We start from the raw sequence: 19,313 nt of genomic DNA on the forward strand, positions 1-19,313 counted from the left end.
CGGGCTGGCAGAATATGGGGGAGGGGGAAATGAGGGGGAAATGAGGGGGAGAATGAGGGGGGAATGAGGGGGGAATGAGGGGGGGATATAGAGGGAAATGAGGAAAATTTGAAAAATAGGGACTTCTAAAAAGTTGAAAAAAATAATTAGGGAAAAAATCAAAAAAATTCAGGAACTGTAGTGCCTTTGAAGTGCTTTCAGGATATATAATTATTTGCAAAATCGAGGAAGAAATGATGGAGAAAAATGGAAAATACTTTCGGAGACCTGAGAAATAATGAGAACTGAATTGATGGGAAAGTCTGAAAATTGAATAGGGAAGTGAGGGGAAGCCTTGTAGCATTGTTATTTTCTGCTGTTCTAATTTTTCCTGATTGTTCTTGGTCTCACTCCCAGCTGCTACTGGATACTCCTGGATACTCCTGGAAGCTCCTGGGAAGGTCCAGGAGCAGCTAATGGAAAATACTTTTGGAGACCCAAGAACTGAATTGATGGGAAAGTCTGAAAATTGAATAGGAAAGTGAGGGGAAGCCTTGTAAGCATTGTTATTTTCTGCTGTTCTGATTTTTCCTGATTGTTCTTGGTCTCACTCCCAGCTGCTCCTGGACCCTCCCAGGAGCTTCCAGGAGTATTGAGGAGCAGCTGGGAATGAGACCAAGAAGAATCGGGAAAAATCAGAACAGCAGAAAATAACAATGCTACAAGGCTTCCCCTCACTTTCCTATTCAATTTTCAGACTTTCCCATCAATTCAGTTCTTGGGTCTCCAAAAGTATTTTCCATTAGCTGCTCCTGGACCCTCCCAGGAGCTTCCAGGAGTATCCAGGAGTATCCAGTAGCAGCTGGGAGTGAGACCAAGAACAATCAGGAAAAATTAGAACAGCAGAAAATAACAATGCTACAAGGCTTCCCCTCACTTCCCTATTCAATTTCCAGACTTTCCCATCAATTCAGTTCTCATTATTTCTCGGGTCTCCAAAAGTATTTTCCATTTTTCTCCATCATTTCTTCCTCGATTTTGCAAATAATTATATATCCTGAAAGCACTTCAAAGGCACTACAGTTCCTGAATTTTTTTTGATTTTTTCCCTAATTATTTTTTTCAACTTTTTAGAAGTCCCTATTTTTCAAATTTTCCTCATTTCCCTCTATATCCCCCCCTCATTCCCCCCTCATTCCCCCCCTCATTCCCCCCCTCATTCCCCCCTCATTCCCCCCCTCATTCCCCCCCTCATTCTCCCCCTCATTCTCCCCTCATTCTCCCCCTCATTTCCCCCTCATTTCCCCCCCTCATTCTCCCCCATTTCCCCCTCCCCCATATTCTGCCAGCCCGAAAGTGATTAAGTTGCCAGATTAATCATATATCAGGCCATAAATTTTGATTGTGTATTGGTGAGTCTCAGTGTCCTTGATATATAGTATAGTGTTTGATCTAAATGTTAAGCAGTGTCTTGTTGTGTTAGTCTTGTGGTAGGAGGTATTCATGGGGGATCTTCCCTCTTTTTTTCCTTTTCATTTTCAAATGCTCCAGGAGCTCCCAGAAGCTTCTCACCCCTATACACTTTGAAGCATTTAAATTGTATTTACTGGATATGTTTGTGCACAAAGCAATGCTCCAGGCCCTCCTGGGAGTGCCCTGGAGTACCTAGCCAACTCCGGAGGAAATGGGCTGTTCCTGGACCGGCCAATCTCCTCCTGATTCTCCCAGTGCTCTCGATACTCCGGAGCACTCAGGAGCATAACAATTTTTTGCTGATGTTGGCACCTACACCAACCCCTTACAACTACCTAACTAATAGATGGTATCTGACATCTCAGTGGGGCATATCAACAGAGAGCTTTGGGAAGGAGGTGTTGGAGTGCAGCGCACGTTCCGGAGGTTTCTGACCAGGTGACTTTCACCTGACTTGTAAATGAATACTTTTCCCTTTTCTATTATCGCGGAATTACCCGCTACCGACTATACAGACATACCCGCTCTTTCTATTCATTTCCTTTTTCCTCAGCCCCCCATGCCACTCAGCCCGAGACTGAGGTCAGTACTACTTTCTTTCATTCTGATTTCTCTTCATATCTAAATGTGTATTATCTTTAGTTAAACTATGCTAGTATTTTCACAGGAGGTGCTTTTGGCCTTTGTTTTCACACTTTGACTACTGCTCATGTTTCACTTCAGTGGCATAGAACTAACACTAGATGTATATAAGGACAGGACTTGCACTGAGAGCCGATACATCACTAATTGACGTATCGTGCTGCTCAGATTAACAGGGTCTACCCCCCCGGCCATTCATCAGGAATGAGTTGCTTTTCAACTTTCACATGAACTACATCATTCTCACGGCTCTCGACCATCATCTATGAGCTTCGAGATGCAACAATACAAACAGTCATCCTTAACCAAGATAAACGGGATAGGGGGGGGGGTAGGAAAAGCAAAGCAAGATAGAACTTCTGCGAATTAAAAAAAGGAGTGGATATGTTCCCAAAAAATCCCTACCACCAAGCAGACACATCCTTATCTCTCACTACTGAATATCAATCACATCGCCTTCCTCCGAACGCTGGGAAAAGGTCGTTTCTAACCATCTTCCACCAGCCTGCAAAGGATATGTCCGTTCTTGGGGAAGGTATGGCCCTCCAACACTACTACCCACCGCAGCTTCTTCGTTGCTGGGGATAACACTAGTGGACGCTGGTAGTGCTACGGGAATGGGCGATGCTGGGTGTGTTCCTTCATTTGGAGCAGGATTTCGTCCAGAGAGGGAGGGGGGCGCTGTCCCTCTAGGATCGTACCGGGTTTTGGATGGCCGAGCCTTCATCTCGTACCAGTTCTCCCTGAGCGAGTGCGCATTCCCAAACCCGTGATATCCCCTCCGGTCGCGACGATTGTCACCGTCGTCCCCATCCCCGTCCACGTCCCCATCCACATCATCGTCATCATCGTCCTCGTCGTCCTCGTCATCATAGTGGTCCTTCCCTCCACTGTCTGCACCCTTCCGCTCTAAATCAGGCAACAGGTTCTGGAGGCCAGCGTCATCAACTTGCTGACCTGGGAAGCTCCCCCTTACGGGTGGCTGGGAACTTCGAGGTTGTGTATGTCACACTGCTGTTGGGGCAGTCGGCTTGGCTGCCGGAGAAGAAACTCCCATAACATCCCTAATATTGAGGAGCATGTGGGCTGCAACGAGGGTGGGAACCAATGGGGTGAGACTAGGTGAGAGTGAGAATGCCTGTCAACAATTGTGCTCTCTATTCTGACCGACTTACGCAACGCCAAAAGTAAGCAATGGTCGCTAAGATGAGAACGGGCATAGTAAGTTTTGACTCAGATTGACGTCAAATTGCAGCGAACGTACTGGCCGTAAAATCTGGACAAGCAGCCCAATAGATGTACATACTAAATAGCAGCATGTAAGCTTGTATTCCCCATGAGAATATAGATTCGTACTGGAAGTGGCTAATGCAGTGTAACCATTCGAATAAATGAGTCATCGATCTGAACCTCGCGCTTGCCACTCACCAAGAAACCCAAAAAAACCTATTTATTGAGTACGTCAATACATGCAGATGTAGTTAGCGTCAAATGGACATGAAAGACAAAGAGACGATCTTACCATCGTGGAACAACATCCTTGGTACTATACCCATTGAACCCATCTTGACGTAAGAACAGAACTTGATCGCAAACAAGACAGTATAGACACTAAAAATCACAACCACAGCGAGTGTCACTAACAGCTCCAAGCCAGCATGATGGAATCAGACATACAGATTTCAAAGGTCATAATCGGAACGAGTCGCTCCCATGACCATGTGGGCAGGCGAATGAGACACCCAGTATAAGGAGCTGGCTGAGAGTTTATGATAACTAATGTGAAGCATGGGAGGGTAAGGTCAACGTCGCAAACATACGGCCCATACCTGTCCACGGGCCGAGCCACATGAACAGCACTTGATTCAGCAATCCACCCTCACCGATGATTCATAACGTCAGATTCTGTCTGGGAGGTATGTTTTAAAGTCTGATGCATTACACGCACCATGACGAGAACGAGAACCGCCCATAAGAGTACCTTGTTGGAACTGTACAATGCATATGTACGCATCGTTAAAATAACTATAGCGAACGGTAGTCAACTTCCCCTCTTAAGTAGTGGACTCAAGGCGTGACTGTGCATACCCTGTACGACTGCAATATTGAGAGCGGAAAGAGAGGTAACGGTGCGGATCAGGGGCCCACATAGCTAATTAAGGAGGGGAACAAACGAGTTCGAGCATAACGGGGCAGGGCTTTAAGGATGCTTAAGCGTACTTTGAGTTGCGTATGAGGAGCAAAATTGTACATCGATGCTGGTTCGATACAGAAATGATCAGAAACAAACCCAATAGAATGATAGTACCAAGTAGAATTTAACACCCACTCTGGAGATGTAGGATGGCGCCCAGCATGGGAACCCCTCTAATTAACGCTCCCCAAAGTCAGATTTGCTCAAGCCTATGCCTGTATCAATAAGGGTCACCTATTCTAGAAGGAGGGCACAACCAGTTAACGCGCCGACATAGCTTACTAGCTTACTTACAAGAAAGTATAGGACAGTCCCCAATTGTCGTTAGCATTGTTGATCGAAACCAAGCGGAAAACATACATTCCCATTCTCAAGGTTGATCTTGTTCCTGATAGCCTCGGGACTCATAGCGGGTTGCTGGTTTTGCTATGCTGAAGGGCCGCAGCAGCGAAGTGTCGAGATGGAAAGACTCTGGGGCTAAAGTAGGGGGGCGTCGTAGACAGGCAACAGTCGAAGCCTGCGGCATTCGGGTAAGTATCGCAATGTTGATCGAGACCTTGAACTGAGATTAGAAGTTCAAGACTTGTTGTGTAGACATCTGTGGATAGACCGATACAATCAACCACGCGCCCCAACTTGTTTTGATCCAATAGCCCATGCTCCGCCATTGGGTGGAGGCTTCTTTCCGGCGCTCTCGCTGCCGAGTAAAATGAGCGTGAGAGTTCGCACCTGTGTGGGGGTCACGAATATTGCCAAGCTAAGACCACCCGGCGCTCGCTGGCCGCTGCTGTGCCGCTTATCGGTTGGCTGCGACACCTGGAACATAATCACTCTGGGCGGAGATTTAATACCACATCCTTTGACCTCCATCGTAACGATAACCCTTGAATCACGACACAAAATGGGCGAGGTGGCCGAATTCATCCATACTGGAACCAGCTACTGGCAGGGCAACTTGCCTTCAATATGCCTGAGCTGTTGTCCTTAAAATAATAATAATCCCTAGATCACAACGCCCAACGGGACAGGAAACACCTACATAAGACGCGGGGGACCGTAGCCGAACAATGCACCTATGCTAGGGTCACTTTATAGCACGTATCTTGCCCCATTGCTCCAACACTCCGGTTTCTACGCCATCGCAAACCCACTTATATTGCTCCTCTGCAAACTGCAGATTATCCTTTTCGTGAGCAAAAAGTTTCTTGTAACCTGGAGCCCCTGGTCCAATGGCTGAGGCACGTTAGCTCCGGACAGCACGGAACCGAATGAGCAGCCATATCTGGCGTTGAGTCTGCGGCTGTACGAAGGGCAGTGCATAAATGGGCAGGAAACAATTGGCCTTCAGCCAATAGCCGGGACAAGAAAATATCGGAACGGATCAATATACTGACCATTTTCTGACCCGAGAAGCAGCGGAATGAGTCCATTAAGTTGAGAAAGTACCATGAAAGAGAAGAAACTCAACGAACGTCCATATCAAGAGTCTTGATGCCACGCTGCATCATTGATTTGAAGCCAAGCGTTAGCGGGAACGGGAGTTTAACTAAGGCGCAACGTCAGTAACAGGGAGAACTCTTCCGCTCTATGGGAGGGAGTGCTCCGCGCGGAGGAGGGGGAAAGCGTGATAGATACCTACTCAAAACGAAACCCTGAAAGAAGAAATTGATCCATCCCATAATGAGCATCTGCGGCACCATCATGACCATTTGCTTCTTCAGCCCTTCCACCATGCCATCCATAGCACCTGGATCAGCGAATGTCTTTGGAGGATTTTCTTCCTTCTCTCTTCTGACCATTCAGGTAAGTTCCTTCGGTGAATGCGATGCAGAGATGTGATGAAATGGTGCGATAGGGGTGCGGTGGAAGAGGGGAGGACGTGGATGTCGCTCGAAGTATCTGGGAACAAGAAATGGCCCGTCTAATAATTGTGCGATGAGCGACCAGGAAGTGACGAGTGGGGATGCAGTGGAAGTGCTTCTTTGGTGGAGAATTGAGGAGGGCAACGTAGTGTCGCAGGATTCCAACCAGAATCTGTGCGAAGCCGGCCCCCGCATAGTCAGAGTCACGTAAGAGAAACCCATAGCCAAAGAGGCACAGAGCAGGCACGGGGGGGGATTCAAATCTTCAACAGGCGTACGCAACTATGACGCGCGTGATTGGAAAGAGAACCCAATCACGAATTTGTGGGTTCAGGTATAGGGAAACATTTCTGAATGCTTTCCGCATCAGTCATGACGATCACAAACGCTTAGATGTACCCAATATTGCACTAGTATTTACCCCTCGGAATGATGACATGGAGAAACTTCACAAGACATCGTGCCAAACACATGTTTTCACATGCTCTACATATGGTTTTGACCATGGGGTGGCATAGCCAGAGTTGAATACGACACTGAGCATGAGGCTCACAGCCAATGCGACTCGAATGCCCCTTCAAGTTATTATGCTTGGGCTAGATTCTTCGATTTACGTTCTCCGCATTCTTCCGAGTCGCCCGCTTCCCTGTTCCCATTCATCACTAGTTGAGCATTCCTGATCCCGATGACCTGGAACCCTATACTATAATGCTGATCGTCGGTGGGAGCAAAAAACCTTCTCGACAACGGTTGGATGGCCGCGTAAGTTGGCACTGTCTCGCCGCATTACGTCATCTGCATCGTAGACCAGAGTCTAACATTCTCTTTTTTTAGTGGAGCCCCAGTAGCTTTCGCGATACATTACTGTATTTAGGGCTTGTATTGGGAAATATGGGTTGAGAACACATTCACCTCCCCCCACACACACATCTAACAATTTCGTGAACTGTTCGATCTTGTTCCCAACTGGTGGCGACAGGGCCAATCAGTAGAAGGCGAAATAGACAGTGGGGTGTCGTATGAGGATACTTGCAATTAGAATATGGCCTATAGTTCCATTTGACCATGTAGTGGCACATAAAAAGTTCGAGGGTGGATTCAAGATGAAGTCTGGTGTGAAAAGTCCGTAAAATAATTAGAGCGTTGTTAGATTCTTATAACGAGGTGTCAACGAGCGATAGGCTTGGGTGTAGTGGGAGGGGGTCCAATAGAGGTAAGCGATTCCTTTTAAGCCCTTCACGAGGTGGCCGCATTTGCCTACTAAAAATAAAGCCGGGGGCTCTGGGGCTATGTATTGGTGGCACGAAAACGAGTCGTGGCCCTGAGAAATAGATGCCCCAAAGCGACGAGGAAGGGATGTGGGCACGGCATCAGTCTCCCAACCATATGGGAGGAATCACCCTGGTACTGATAATCCTAGAAAGAGGATCCCATGGCGCAACTTCAGTGACGCAGTGAGTTGAATGAGAAGGGCATCGGGGTCCTCAGCGGTGGATGCTTAAGAGCGCGCAGGACCCGTCAATACCACTACTGTACTATAACGACCATAAGTTCGTCGCATGTCGCACGAAGATTTTGGATTGAATTGATTTGGAGCCTCCGGCAACTTCCGGAGGCCGTGGGAATGAACTAACGGTCGTTATACTACAATCACTGCGTTTAGGGGAAGATTATCCACGGTCGGATAGTACAGAAATATTACTAATATCCTCTGGTGTATCGCACACTTGATGATTGCAGAGCAAGCGCAGAATATTTCAGAAACTCCCACACACTTTGACAGAGGATAGCACAGTGATTGCACTGACCGGATTTAGCGGGGCAACGACCAGGTCTGGTAGTAAACGTGACTGAATATTTCATGGGATATTACAGACTCGGAATAAGAGCCCGAAACTGGGGCTTTTGGATCCGAACCGGATACAATTAGTATTAATATATTGGTATTAATTATTATTCGCGCGCCAGCTGCTTGCCCCTTTGCGCTTTCCTCATTGGATGTACAGAAGAACGGAGTGATGAACACGCCAAACAGTACTAGTACTACTAGTACCAGTCCTGAAGGAAACGACCTCAATGCCCCATCCACCTCGCCCTCCCCAATGAGCAGAACCAACTCCGCCCCTCAGCTGGACCTGTACGGACATGCAACCAGTACCGGGACATCTGGCACATATGCCCCCCTGGGCCCCCACGCTGCATTTTCCCCATCCCCATCGTCCATTCCATGGTCAGGATCAAGCCATTATGGACTAAACATGAGTGGGTGTTAACAGATGAATAATAGGGCAGAAAAGACCGCTAAAAATCTTTACCAAACACGTTTTAGGTATCCCAAGTGCTGCTCCGACTCTTGCAAATTATCATCAAAACAGTAGAGGACCTCCCTACAGCCAGAATCCTCCTGGTAAGTTGCCTGAAACCACTGAGAAACCAGCACTTACGTGATATGCTTCAGGTATGCCGACCCCCGCTATAATGCAACAGTATTCCATGAGCCAAAGTTTTGCGAGTCCTGGCACTCACTTCCAGGATGCAAGTCCGGTTAATAACCTTGCGCCATACGGACCCCCACCCACTCAGGAAGCTTGCGAAAAGTTGATAAATGATTTCGTCCAAAAGCAGGTAGACGAAAAAATGATAACTATGGCGCAACAATTAGAACAGTTATCGCAACAAGTGAACGAAAATACCACCAGCGCCACCACAAACAGTCATACTGAGCCAAGCAGCAGGAGAGGCCAGGCAAAGGACAAGTGGCCGGCGAACGGACGGGTGAGTTGAAGAAATTCAACACTGCTAGCGCTATAGACTTATGTCATGAATTCAACTGAGGTAAACCAGGTGACTGGACAAATGACATAAAATGGACAAGCCTGGTATCGAACCCAGGACCTCTAGTGTGCATCCATACACTACTCGCCCTCAATTTGGGGTGTTAGCCTCCAAATTGATGTACCGTGGCTTGTCCACCATGAAGAAATTCAACACTGCTAGCGCTATAGACTTATGTCATGAATTCAACTGAGGTAAACCAGGTGACTGGACAAATGACATAAAATGGACAAGCCTGGTATCGAACCCAGGACCTCTAGTGTGCATCCATACACTACTCGCCCATTATGCCAGGGAGGTTACTCCATCCCTGATGGTTATTCCAACATGAGTCGCATATACCAGCTGAGGGGCCCAACTGATCCAGCATTGGGTTCCAGGACCCAGTGCGAAAGGCACTACGTGACGTGATTGGCTGCAATATACGAAAGCCAAATGCTGAAGATCTTCCTTCACCTTTGCCAGAGGGTGCTCCCACACCATGCAGAGAAAATGGGGACCCCCTCCTGATCCCGAACTGGCAGTTGGGAGTTAAGGAAAAAATCAATCAACGAGTGATCAGCGAAACAGTTAGGTTCAGTATGAATGATTCAGTGCGTGAAAGTGACCCATACCCTTGCACAACTCCTGACACCCAGCACAGATGATAAAGGCCTACATTGATGAACGAAGGATTGATCAGAGTGATGTTCATAATGCAGCTGAGCAGTACTTCAATTCCCTCAAATTGAAGTGGAAAAGATCACAGACGGAAGCCGGTCGTCAAAGTCTGGCAAACTCGCGACAAAGAAACACGACTATGGCACGATTGAAAGCAGTATGCCGATCCTTGCCTGATGACTGGCAATATTAATGTTAATCAAGTTTGTCTCCAGAAAGCCGCCAGGAGACATGAAGGCATAGGAGGGTTAGTGGGTAAAGTCAAAGCCACGGAGGACGAGATGGAGTCGGTTATACTTACTGACCATATGTCTTCCGACAACGACACGGAAGTCGAGACCCCAACCACCGAAGGCCTGAGGCATGAAAAAATCCTGGTCCGCAGACAAAACCTGTGGAGAAGCGCCAAGGTGAGTCATAACCCAAAACTTTGAAACTTACCAGGACACTAACTTATATACTAAGTTTGTGAAATTCCTTTATGCCTCGGATAAAAGTCGCAGGTTAGAGATGGAAGCGAGGGCATGCCTGAAGCGCAAGAGAATGCATGCCCAAAACACCCACAAACCTGCAAAACATGCAAATTACGATGGCAACACATTTTCACAGCGACTCCCAAGGCTGCCAATCCCAAGATCCCTAACGAGCCCGGTAATCAAGGTGGAAGTGGAGGAGAAGATGAGAATCACTGAAACCTTACCCTGGTGGGATGCTATGGATGTCGCGGATACGTTAGTGGATGGGCCAGATCTGGAAATCGTTCGACAACTTGAAGAGCAAGAACACCAGTCTGCTCCCGGTACTAGTGCTAGTACTACTACCGTTAGTTAAGTACACGCGCAACAAAACCGCTGTAAAATAACTCAAGCCTCAGCTATGTGCGGTGTGGGAATGCAAAAATAATGTGTCAGATGCTGGATAGTCAGAAGTGCGTGCCAGTGAGGTACATCGCATACAGGGCTGCTGCATGCCTCTGGGTTGAAAAGAGGTTGCTTGTTGCTTGGACAAAAGACTCTGGTGGCACAAACGGCGGGAGGTGGTCGAACATCGACATATTGAAGTGACAACATAAACAAACAACAACATATATTGGGCGACAAAATTTTGTTTTCCTCAGACTACATACTATTATGCTATATGCCTTCTCCATGCTAGAGGAAGTAAACATCATCAGCTATTCCGATCGTTAGAGCCCAAGTTTAGATATCGAACTTACGGGATCGATGGTGATGGTCACCCAGAGTTTGACGCCACCCACCTCTACCTCCAGTCGCGCGAGATGGCTGATTATGCAGTCTAAGGCGATGATGGTCAATGCTCCACCATTCCACCACATTCCGGCATGCCATTGTTTGATATGAGCATTCTTTTCGCTGTTAAACGGGTTTTGAGTGAGGTGAAACACAAACAAAGTCCCAACATACAATGGTGTCCAAACCGTTGGGTTCTGGGGCTGATATGGAGCGAACCATTTGACGTACCCAAAGGATACTCTTTTACCGCTGAGACCTAAGTCCTCGTCAAATGATAAAACTTGAGTGAGCTCCCCGCAATAACGCTGGCCTGCAAGTTCCACCTCAACCAGCGAGCTTCGAGGATTCTTTGCTGACTGTGACGCAAGGTATCTTCTCGAATGAACTACAACATAATGGTGATTCCAGCAATGGGTTGGCAGTGGAATACTATTCGGTTCGGGGCTCGGTGCAGTGTACTGATGCAGCTTCAGAGTGGAATTTCGACGTTTGAGATGATTGATTATCGAGAGAGATTCGGAAATGGTTAGTTCAACCTTTCTCTTTGGAGCAGGGCCCAACAAGACCATTTGTAGCGGTACTTCCTCTGATGTCTGGAGTGGGTCAAATGTGACAGGGCTGGCAGTCTAGCGAACCTTACCATCTATCCTCTTATCTTCAAGCTCCCTTGCTAACGCTTGCACAGTGCCTCGATCATCGCGGCTCGCATTCATCAATAACATCGCAGCTGAACTCTCAACCGCATTGGATGACCGGGATGCCTCGTTGAGCTGAAGGGATTTCATCAGCTTGGTTGTGACCAGCAAGGATATGTATATATCAGGACATACTATCTGTGACACCTGGTTTGCACGGTGAAACTCACGAAAGAAGGAGACCTCCAATTGTCCACATCCATGGTTATTGGACTTGTAACTTTTGAGGACTTTATTGAGACGCTCGAAGAGGAACGTCCAGAAACCGTATACAGGACCAAAGTCGCGGATGAACTCGGCTGTGTGAACGGCATAGTGATGATTGGGTTTAATCATATCAGGACCGAAAATCTATTGTATAAAGTGGGATCCAGTATTCCAATTTCACGGGTAATTACTTACCTCCAGAACGCCTTTGAGGTAACCCAGCATATATCTTTCGCCTTCAATTATCTGCGCCTCCGTAATTCTGCGAGACAACCAACACTTGAGAGCCATTGTGAGATTGGAAAAGTTCGCTGGCTCATCAGGATGTAGATTTGAGGGCAAATCGCCTGTAGCAACAGTAGAGGATTTCTTATTTGTGCGTCCACGCGATTTTCCCGACTTTGTAGAGGTTGCAGTTGTACGTGAGGCAACCTCGTGTGATGAAGGCCCTTGGTGGGGTTGAGTATCGGCAGACTAATGTTGGAGTTTATACTAGTACTCCGTTCAAAAATTCAAGTTCATGACATACCAATGACTCTTGTGCCATTTCCTTCAGTAATTTAGCTTGCTCGCGTCTCTCCTTGGCATCCTTCTTCTCCTGAGCCTTCTTGGCAAGACGATTATTAATTGAATGCACACGGGCTTCTCGTGCACAATCTGCATCCTGTGATAGATGTGTGTCCCATATCAAAGGGACCTAGTTGAAAGATTAGCGGAGAGAGATCGCCAAGGGATATACTAGAAACACACTGTAACTGGTCCAAAAACCGTCGCCATGAGCAACCACTGATCAGCAGTCAGCGAGCCTCCTGCTGGCTCCCCAACAGCAGTTGGAAGTGTAGCCATGTGTCCTGGAACCGTGAACTGAGATACATCAGTACCTAACCCGAATCTGTGACACACTGAAAAGGATGGATCATACTTTTGAAAGCAGGGCGTGAAGTTGGATGAGCTCATGTTTAGGCCGGATGATATTTTGAGTGATCCACATATGATAGAAATGGTTTTTACTAAGACCTAGATTATATACCGTCAGTGTGAAGGTTGCACCATGGCTTTCTTGCATTGTACCAAGAATAAGGTTATGCATCGGATCGACTACTATCATCCTGCACAAGTCGAAATATGGGAGACGTGACAACTCTGACCACCGGTTAGAGTGTTGTGTGGCATGTTTCTCCTTCAAAGTTCTCGTTGGGAGATCTCGGTATATCTCTCCCATTCTGCGATGCTCTTCATTAGAACGATGCCGGAAACCTAAGACAACATTTCAGGTATAGAGATGGGACAGACGACATCACATACCTCCAACACGAAGAGCCTCTAACTCATTCTTTTGAGACAGCGTCACCCAGCAGCGAGTGCAGAACATAGTGTGGCTATGGGAGCCAAACCCTCCAAGCTTATGTGCCGCAGGTGCGTCACAAACAACACACAGCAGCACAGCACGGACACACCTGCCTTGAGGACACTTGCGGGTCTCAACCATAATTCCTTTCTCCCACAGGTGGAGAAGATCGTTGATTAGTGGTCTCATGTACCGTTGGACCTGATCGGGGCTTGGTTCCTTGGGGCCGGGGATGATACCCACAAGGAAAAGATTGGATGTTTTATACCTGTTGGACCCTTAGAGATACATCCGAAGCGATTGAAATTGAGACTTACTTGACATGAGGGGGGAGATTCGCTACACATAGCGAAATTGGCCCTGATGAATGCGATGCAGACTGCTGAGATCGACGATACGAGAACCTAAGATGTTTGTTTTGGTCCAACTCAACCGTGATGAAAGGGGAATACTTGCCAGTCAGTACCAAGTGTGAGACCAATACGGAGCTCTCCATTAGGACCCATCTCATGATCTTCAGGTTCATTGCGAAAGAAAGGGGACCCATCATGGCCCAGAATTGAGTGGGCAACACGGCCATCGAAGATATCTTGATATATACCCAGCTCCGGATGCCGGTCAGGTAATGTACGCCACCGATCAAGGAGATCCTCCATCCCAGGTTCCTGCAATAACTCACGAAGCTGTTCGCTGACGGATTTGAAGGCAAAGCAGATTTTTGGCTCACGTCCCTTTGCGCTCCTCTCTTTCGTGTGTGTATTTTCATCGTTTTCGAACAGGGGGATAGTCCTGTTGTTATGCTCGCATTTGGTACAAAGTGCCGGTGTAGTTTCAAGCTCGGGGTAGACTTCCTGGCATGCAGGACATATTGGGAGAACTTGAAAGGAAGGTTCAACAGACATGTGCGAGTGGACAGTCGTTAAGGTCGTGGCGGAGACTGTAGATGGATCCAGATGAAAGTTTGCAGCGCTGAGGATAAGTTGAACTATGGACAAAATGGCCCCTATGATTCGGAATGGGACATGGTGGTAGGAATGGAGCCAGATGGCCAAAAGGTAGAGAATTCGAATGGGTGCTAAATAATGAGTTGTGGAATAGGATGTCCGGGGCCGTGTGTCAGCATGGGATGAGAAAGGGTCTGGGGAATTCTCATCCACACCACCCGACCAAGAGATAGAGTGGATCAAAGGTATGGGAGAAGGGACGGTAGAAGACCCAGCCTGAAGGGTGGCCTCGTCTAGAGGTGCAGATCCAGAATCGATGTCAACGCCACTGGAAGTAGACTCCTTGTCGCTGGGTGTTTGGAACCCATCGTCATCTTCGGCCGAGTCATCATTGCCAGGCTGTATGGCCTCGAATTCCAGAGATAAGTTATCGTTGTGGTCATTCACAAATCCGGGTAAGGGCGGCACCAGAAATACATCTGGCTCTGAATTGTTAGATTCAGGTTGCTGGGGAAATAAGCCACTTCCGAACTCGTTGAACATCATTTCGGTATCATCAGTATTTGAGCCAGAAGCTGACATCGGTGGGCCAGTTGTCATCGGCGAGTCAGCCGTCATCAGTGAGCCAGATGCAGACACTGTTAAGACATCCGAGTAGCGTTGATGGCTAATCTTTCGCCTTTCAGCATTCAGATGGTCATTCCACGTCTTGACGTGGAGCACCTTGCCCTCGATCCCACATCTGCTGCAGTGACACCGCTAAAGTTTTGAAACTTACATATATCAGATTCTTCAGCACAAAATAGCCAGCTACCTTACTTATGGGCATTACAGACTTGTGCCCATGGGTTGCTTAGTCGTGTGAGTGAGATCTGTCGACAGTGAAGACGTGGGGGGAGATCGATTGTGGAGATGAAGGGGCTCGGCAGTATCCGAAAACCATTTCGATGTGACAAGCATTTCTCGAAGTTTTGGCATCAATTCAGAGCTGATGTGGTCCTTACCTACATGTAATGTATGCCTTGACGGTTCCAAGATGATCAAATTATGTCTCCGATACATTTGCATCAAATTCCAAAGTGCGACAAGCACTTCAGTCGGTGTTTGTCAGAAACTGTGTTCGAGGGGATCGCGGGAAGCGGGGCGGAGTACGGCGGCGTAAGTGGTCACTTAGCTAATGAGCTACTCCGTTGCAAGGCGTCGAGGGGGTTGGGACTTCGGCTTCAACGACTTTGCCAGAGCGTTGCGCCACGCGTTCTAGGCTGTCCCGTATTTCACGTTAGCGGGAAGGACCTTGCGGCGACGTTGACTTAAGCGGGATGAAGCTGAGGGGCGAACTTAAGATGAAAGTACTTGGGGGAATTCTAGTCGATATTCGAACTGAGGTACATCGACAGTAAACTACAAGTATAAATAGGAAAGGAGAACAGAGAAGGGGCCGGTCGGTCCGGCGCGGGACGGGAACGAGATGATAAGTACGATAGAACTAAAGAGCGATGAGGACCAGGGTAATGGAACAGAAGAGATGAATGGAACAGAGAACGGCGAAGTTGGGAGGCAGAAAGGATAAGCCGACAATCTAGGCGCGCGGATCAGAATGTCAATATACGTATAAATCAAATATCGATAAAGGAATAATCAATTGTCAATAAGGAATGTCCATAAGGAGCGGATCAACGGCGACCATAACAACCGCTAGTTAGTTAAGCGAGTGAATAGAATAAAACGATACCGGCCGAATGATTGAGGAACCCAAGTGGTGGCGGGAAAACGAAGGAGGCGCTGCTACGGGGCCGTAGAACGGGAACCACTATCGGCGCCGCTAAGTGATGGGCAATGGCGAGATTAACGGGCGCGAGTAACGGCGTAAGAATGGGGGTGCAGAAAGTGGTAGAGGGGCGGGGACTTTGCGGGGCCGTGACAGTATCCCCCTCTTAGGCCTGAACCCCTGAAGGCCTAAGTTCCACGGCGTGAGAGTTTTCCGGCAATTTCCGGGGATTTCGTTTCCGCTGGCTAGAATCAAAATTTTTGTTCATCACTCTCGCTCTCGCCTCTCGATACTTCCTACAATGTCTTTGGCGCGCGCTAACAACATTCTCGACCTGTCTCTCTGGGTGGACGCGGCGCTAGAAGAGCGCATGTCGGATTCTGAGGAGCTGGCGATGGCCAAAGCTCGTGAACGACGCCTGCGTCGATTGCAGGCCCAGAAGGAGGAAGAGGATCGACGGGTGAGGGAGGAGGAGGAGCGTAAGGCGCGTGAGGCGGAAGAACGAGAAAGGAGGAAGGTTGAGAAGGAGAAAAGGGAGCAACGGGCCAGAGCCCAGAAGGAGTTGGCGCAAGCTCGACGAGAGAAGAGACGCGCAGAGGAATCAGGCGAGGGCTCGGCGCCTAACAAGGTAAGTAGGCCCATTTTCTTGAACTCATCTCTAATTGAACTACACTGATGGTTACTTTCGTCAGCGCCAAGTTGTGGAGGTCGAGTTGCCCAGTCGAGAGCGGACCTCTTGCTCGCGGTGTATCAGACGTAAGGTCCGCTGCGTGCGTGGTCCTGGCAAAGCCTGCCAGGAATGCTCCCGGGTGAGGCAGAGGTGTGACCTGGTCGAGCATGGCGCAGAAACGACGCCTAAGCGCCGCCGGGCTGGGTCGTCAGACCTCATACAAGAGCTTGGGGGCTGAGGAAGGATGTCAGGGCCGTCAGGGTCGCGATCGAGCGAGCTGGTGAGCGGATTGGTGACATCCTGGAAAGGATCGCGGGACGGGTTGGTGAGGAGCCGCGTGGTAACGTGAAGAGGAGGGGTGTGGTCGAGAGTGAGGCGGACAGTGGAGAGAGTTCGAGTGAGGAGGACGAGCAGAGGACAGAGGAAGAGTCGGAGGGAGCAGTGGGTGATGACGGCGGCGATAACGGCGCTGGAGACGAGGCCATGGACGTGGAGGCTTCCACCGTTGATTCGCCCTCGTCGTAAACTAGATCCTTCTTCCCATTTTTTGTTAATTAATTCCTCGTCCATTTCGAACTAAGCGTGATCAGGGCCCGGCTTGCCTGGGTAGCGTGAGTGGAAATCAGTAACCAACTCTGAGGCATGTCCCAGCTCAGTAGCCAGTAACCAGGAAGTCTCGTCGTCTGTCCCTTCATAACCTAGCCAACGTACCAGATAGAGTAGCTTGCAGTTGCGGCGGCGCCGGTCGACCTTGGAGTCTAAAATCTCAGAGATCTCATACTCGGGTTCTCCATCGACCTCGATTGGCGGCGGCGGAGTTTGTACGCGGTTGGGAATGGTGTTTGGGATAGACGATTCGAGCTGAGAGACATGGAAGACGGGGTGGACAGATTTCAGGGTATCAGGAAGTCGGAGTGTGCGGGAGTGTGTACCAGGTTGCGCGATGATCTCGAAGGGCCCAAGGTTCTTTTCCGAAAGCTTTTTCGAAGGTCGAGTAGAGCGGAAGTACTTAGCTTTGACATAAACTGAACTACCGACTTCAAATAGCGGGGCGGCCATTCGGCGAGCATCGGCGGGGCCTTGGTAACGTTCTTGAGCCTGACGCATTTCCTCACGAAGAAACTGATGCAGGGAATCAAGATCCACGGAGTATTCCTGGGCACGGGCGGAGGAGAGGTCTCGTTCGGGATGGACAGAGATGGTTGGGTGATAACCCTTGTTGGCGAAGAACGGCGAGACGCCGGTAGTAGCACTCGGCGCGTTATTGTAGGCGAACTCGGCGAGAGGGAGCAACTCCGACCAGTTGTCCTGTTGATAGTTACAATAAACGCGTAAGTACTGCTCCAATGTCTGATTCATGCGTTCCGTCTGACCATCGCCTTCGGGGTGATAGCCAGAGGTGAAATGGAGTCGCATGTCAAGGGCCTTACCCAAAGAACGAAAGAAGTGAGAGACGAACTCGGACCCTCTATCGGAAGTGACGTGCGCCGGAACCCCATGTTTAGAGAAGACGTGAAGGAGGAACAACTTAGCTAGTTCGGGTGCCGTGATAGTATCGTGGGTCGGGATAAAGATGCATTGTTTAGAGAGACGATCCACGACTACTAGTATGGCGGTGAAACCGGCGGAAGATGGAAGTTGTTCGATGAAGTCCATGGAGATAGAGTTCCACGGGCGTTCGGGGATGGGGAGTTGCTTTAGCAGACCGTAGGGCTTGTGGCGCGGAGCCTTGGCACGGGCGCAGGCGGTACAGGAGGAGACGTAATCTTTGACAAACGAGCGAATACCTGGCCAAGTGTACTCTCGACGGATTAGGTCGAGGGTGCGGCTTTGCCCAAAGTGTCCGGACAGGGGGTGATCGTGCTTATACCTCAGAATCCGCAGGCGGAGATTGTTAGCGTCTGGCACATAGATACGGTTGTCTAACCTAAGCAAACCATTATCGTCTAGTGACCAGCGTGAATCTGCGGGAATCGGGGAAGTGAGGTGTTGGGCGACGGCGGGGTCGGCGGGAAGGGCGGCGATGATGTCCTGATGGATGGCCTCGACGTCGACCAGTGTGCCTGCGCGGAGAACAGGGGTGGCAAGGCAAGTGGCTCGAAGGGACGACGCGAGCTGCTCCTGGGTGAAGACCGGGCGGAAGTTTTGCGGGTTGACGCGGGCGTAGTCCCTATCCCCCTCTTTGGGATAGACGTCCCAGCGTCTAGTCAACGCATCAGGCTTGGCACCGAGTCTACCAGGACGAAAACGGACAATCATGTTGAATTGGGAAAGGAACTCAGACCAGCGGGCCTGCCGGCGAGTGAGGAGTTTCGTGGTGGAGAAGTATTCCAGATTTTTGTGATCCGTGACGACGTCGATGGGGTTGGCGGAACCTTCAAGATAGTGACGCCAGGAACGAAAGGCTTCATAAATGGCTAGGAGCTCCTTGTCGTGTGTGTCGTAGTTGAGTTCCGGCGCCGTCAACGTCCGCGAGCGGAAAGCGACAGGACGTATCTCTTCATCAGTACAACGAATAGAAATAATACCTGATATCGCATAGTCCGAAGCGTCAGTTTCAATGATTAGCGGGGCGTCGGGGACCCAATGCGTCAAGACAGGAGCGGAGGTGAAAGCGTCCTTGAGGCGTTGGAAGGCGGAGCGACAGTCGTCAGAGAATACCCAGGGTACTCCCTTACGAGTGAGGCAGGTGAGAGGAATCACAATGTCGGAATACTCGTGAATGAAGCGGCGATAGAAGTTAGCGAATCCCAGGAAGGATTGGATATCCTTTACTTTACGCG

General features: G+C 49.1%; 4 protein-coding genes across 4 annotated transcripts; 1 reads left to right on the plus strand and 3 right to left on the minus strand.

Moving 5' to 3' along the window:
* Window positions 1–2,997: 2,997 nt before the first annotated feature.
* EI90DRAFT_981584 (uncharacterized protein) lies at window positions 2,998–3,693 on the minus strand. The gene is made up of 6 exons (XM_039068312.1): window positions 3,617–3,693; window positions 3,523–3,540; window positions 3,451–3,459; window positions 3,359–3,399; window positions 3,270–3,295; window positions 2,998–3,212 (listed from the first exon to the last, which is right to left on the minus strand). Exons 1-6 carry the CDS (start codon window positions 3,657–3,659, stop codon window positions 3,101–3,103), a joined length of 249 nt encoding a protein of 82 aa, XP_038907774.1. The 5' UTR covers window positions 3,660–3,693; the 3' UTR covers window positions 2,998–3,100.
* A 1,679-nt stretch (window positions 3,694–5,372) lies between these two features.
* EI90DRAFT_3148042 (integral membrane protein DUF106-domain-containing protein) lies at window positions 5,373–6,517 on the minus strand (the record flags this gene model as incomplete). The annotated part of the gene is given in 7 exon segments (XM_039065564.1): window positions 5,373–5,521; window positions 5,544–5,588; window positions 5,683–5,688; window positions 5,757–5,834; window positions 5,928–6,065; window positions 6,085–6,322; window positions 6,434–6,517. 7 exon segments carry the CDS (start codon window positions 6,515–6,517, stop codon window positions 5,373–5,375), a joined length of 738 nt encoding a protein of 245 aa, XP_038907775.1.
* A 1,651-nt stretch (window positions 6,518–8,168) lies between these two features.
* EI90DRAFT_3197220 (uncharacterized protein) lies at window positions 8,169–9,264 on the plus strand (the record flags this gene model as incomplete). The annotated part of the gene is made up of 4 exons (XM_039066412.1): window positions 8,169–8,412; window positions 8,480–8,557; window positions 8,609–8,925; window positions 9,026–9,264. The coding sequence occupies 4 exons, from the start codon at window positions 8,169–8,171 to the stop codon at window positions 9,176–9,178; spliced, it is 792 nt and encodes a 263-aa protein (XP_038907776.1). The 3' UTR covers window positions 9,179–9,264.
* A 4,715-nt stretch (window positions 9,265–13,979) lies between these two features.
* Window positions 13,980–14,921, minus strand: EI90DRAFT_3023676 (uncharacterized protein; the record flags this gene model as incomplete). Its single annotated transcript, XM_039057879.1, is given in 3 exon segments — window positions 13,980–14,025; window positions 14,049–14,851; window positions 14,871–14,921. The coding sequence occupies 3 exon segments, from the start codon at window positions 14,919–14,921 to the stop codon at window positions 13,980–13,982; spliced, it is 900 nt and encodes a 299-aa protein (XP_038907777.1).
* Window positions 14,922–19,313: the final 4,392 nt, after the last annotated feature.

The sequence above is a fragment of the Cantharellus anzutake genome (genome assembly GCF_015039405.1).
Source record: "Cantharellus anzutake strain C23 chromosome Unknown EI90scaffold_225, whole genome shotgun sequence".
NCBI lineage: Eukaryota > Fungi > Basidiomycota > Agaricomycetes > Cantharellales > Hydnaceae > Cantharellus > Cantharellus anzutake.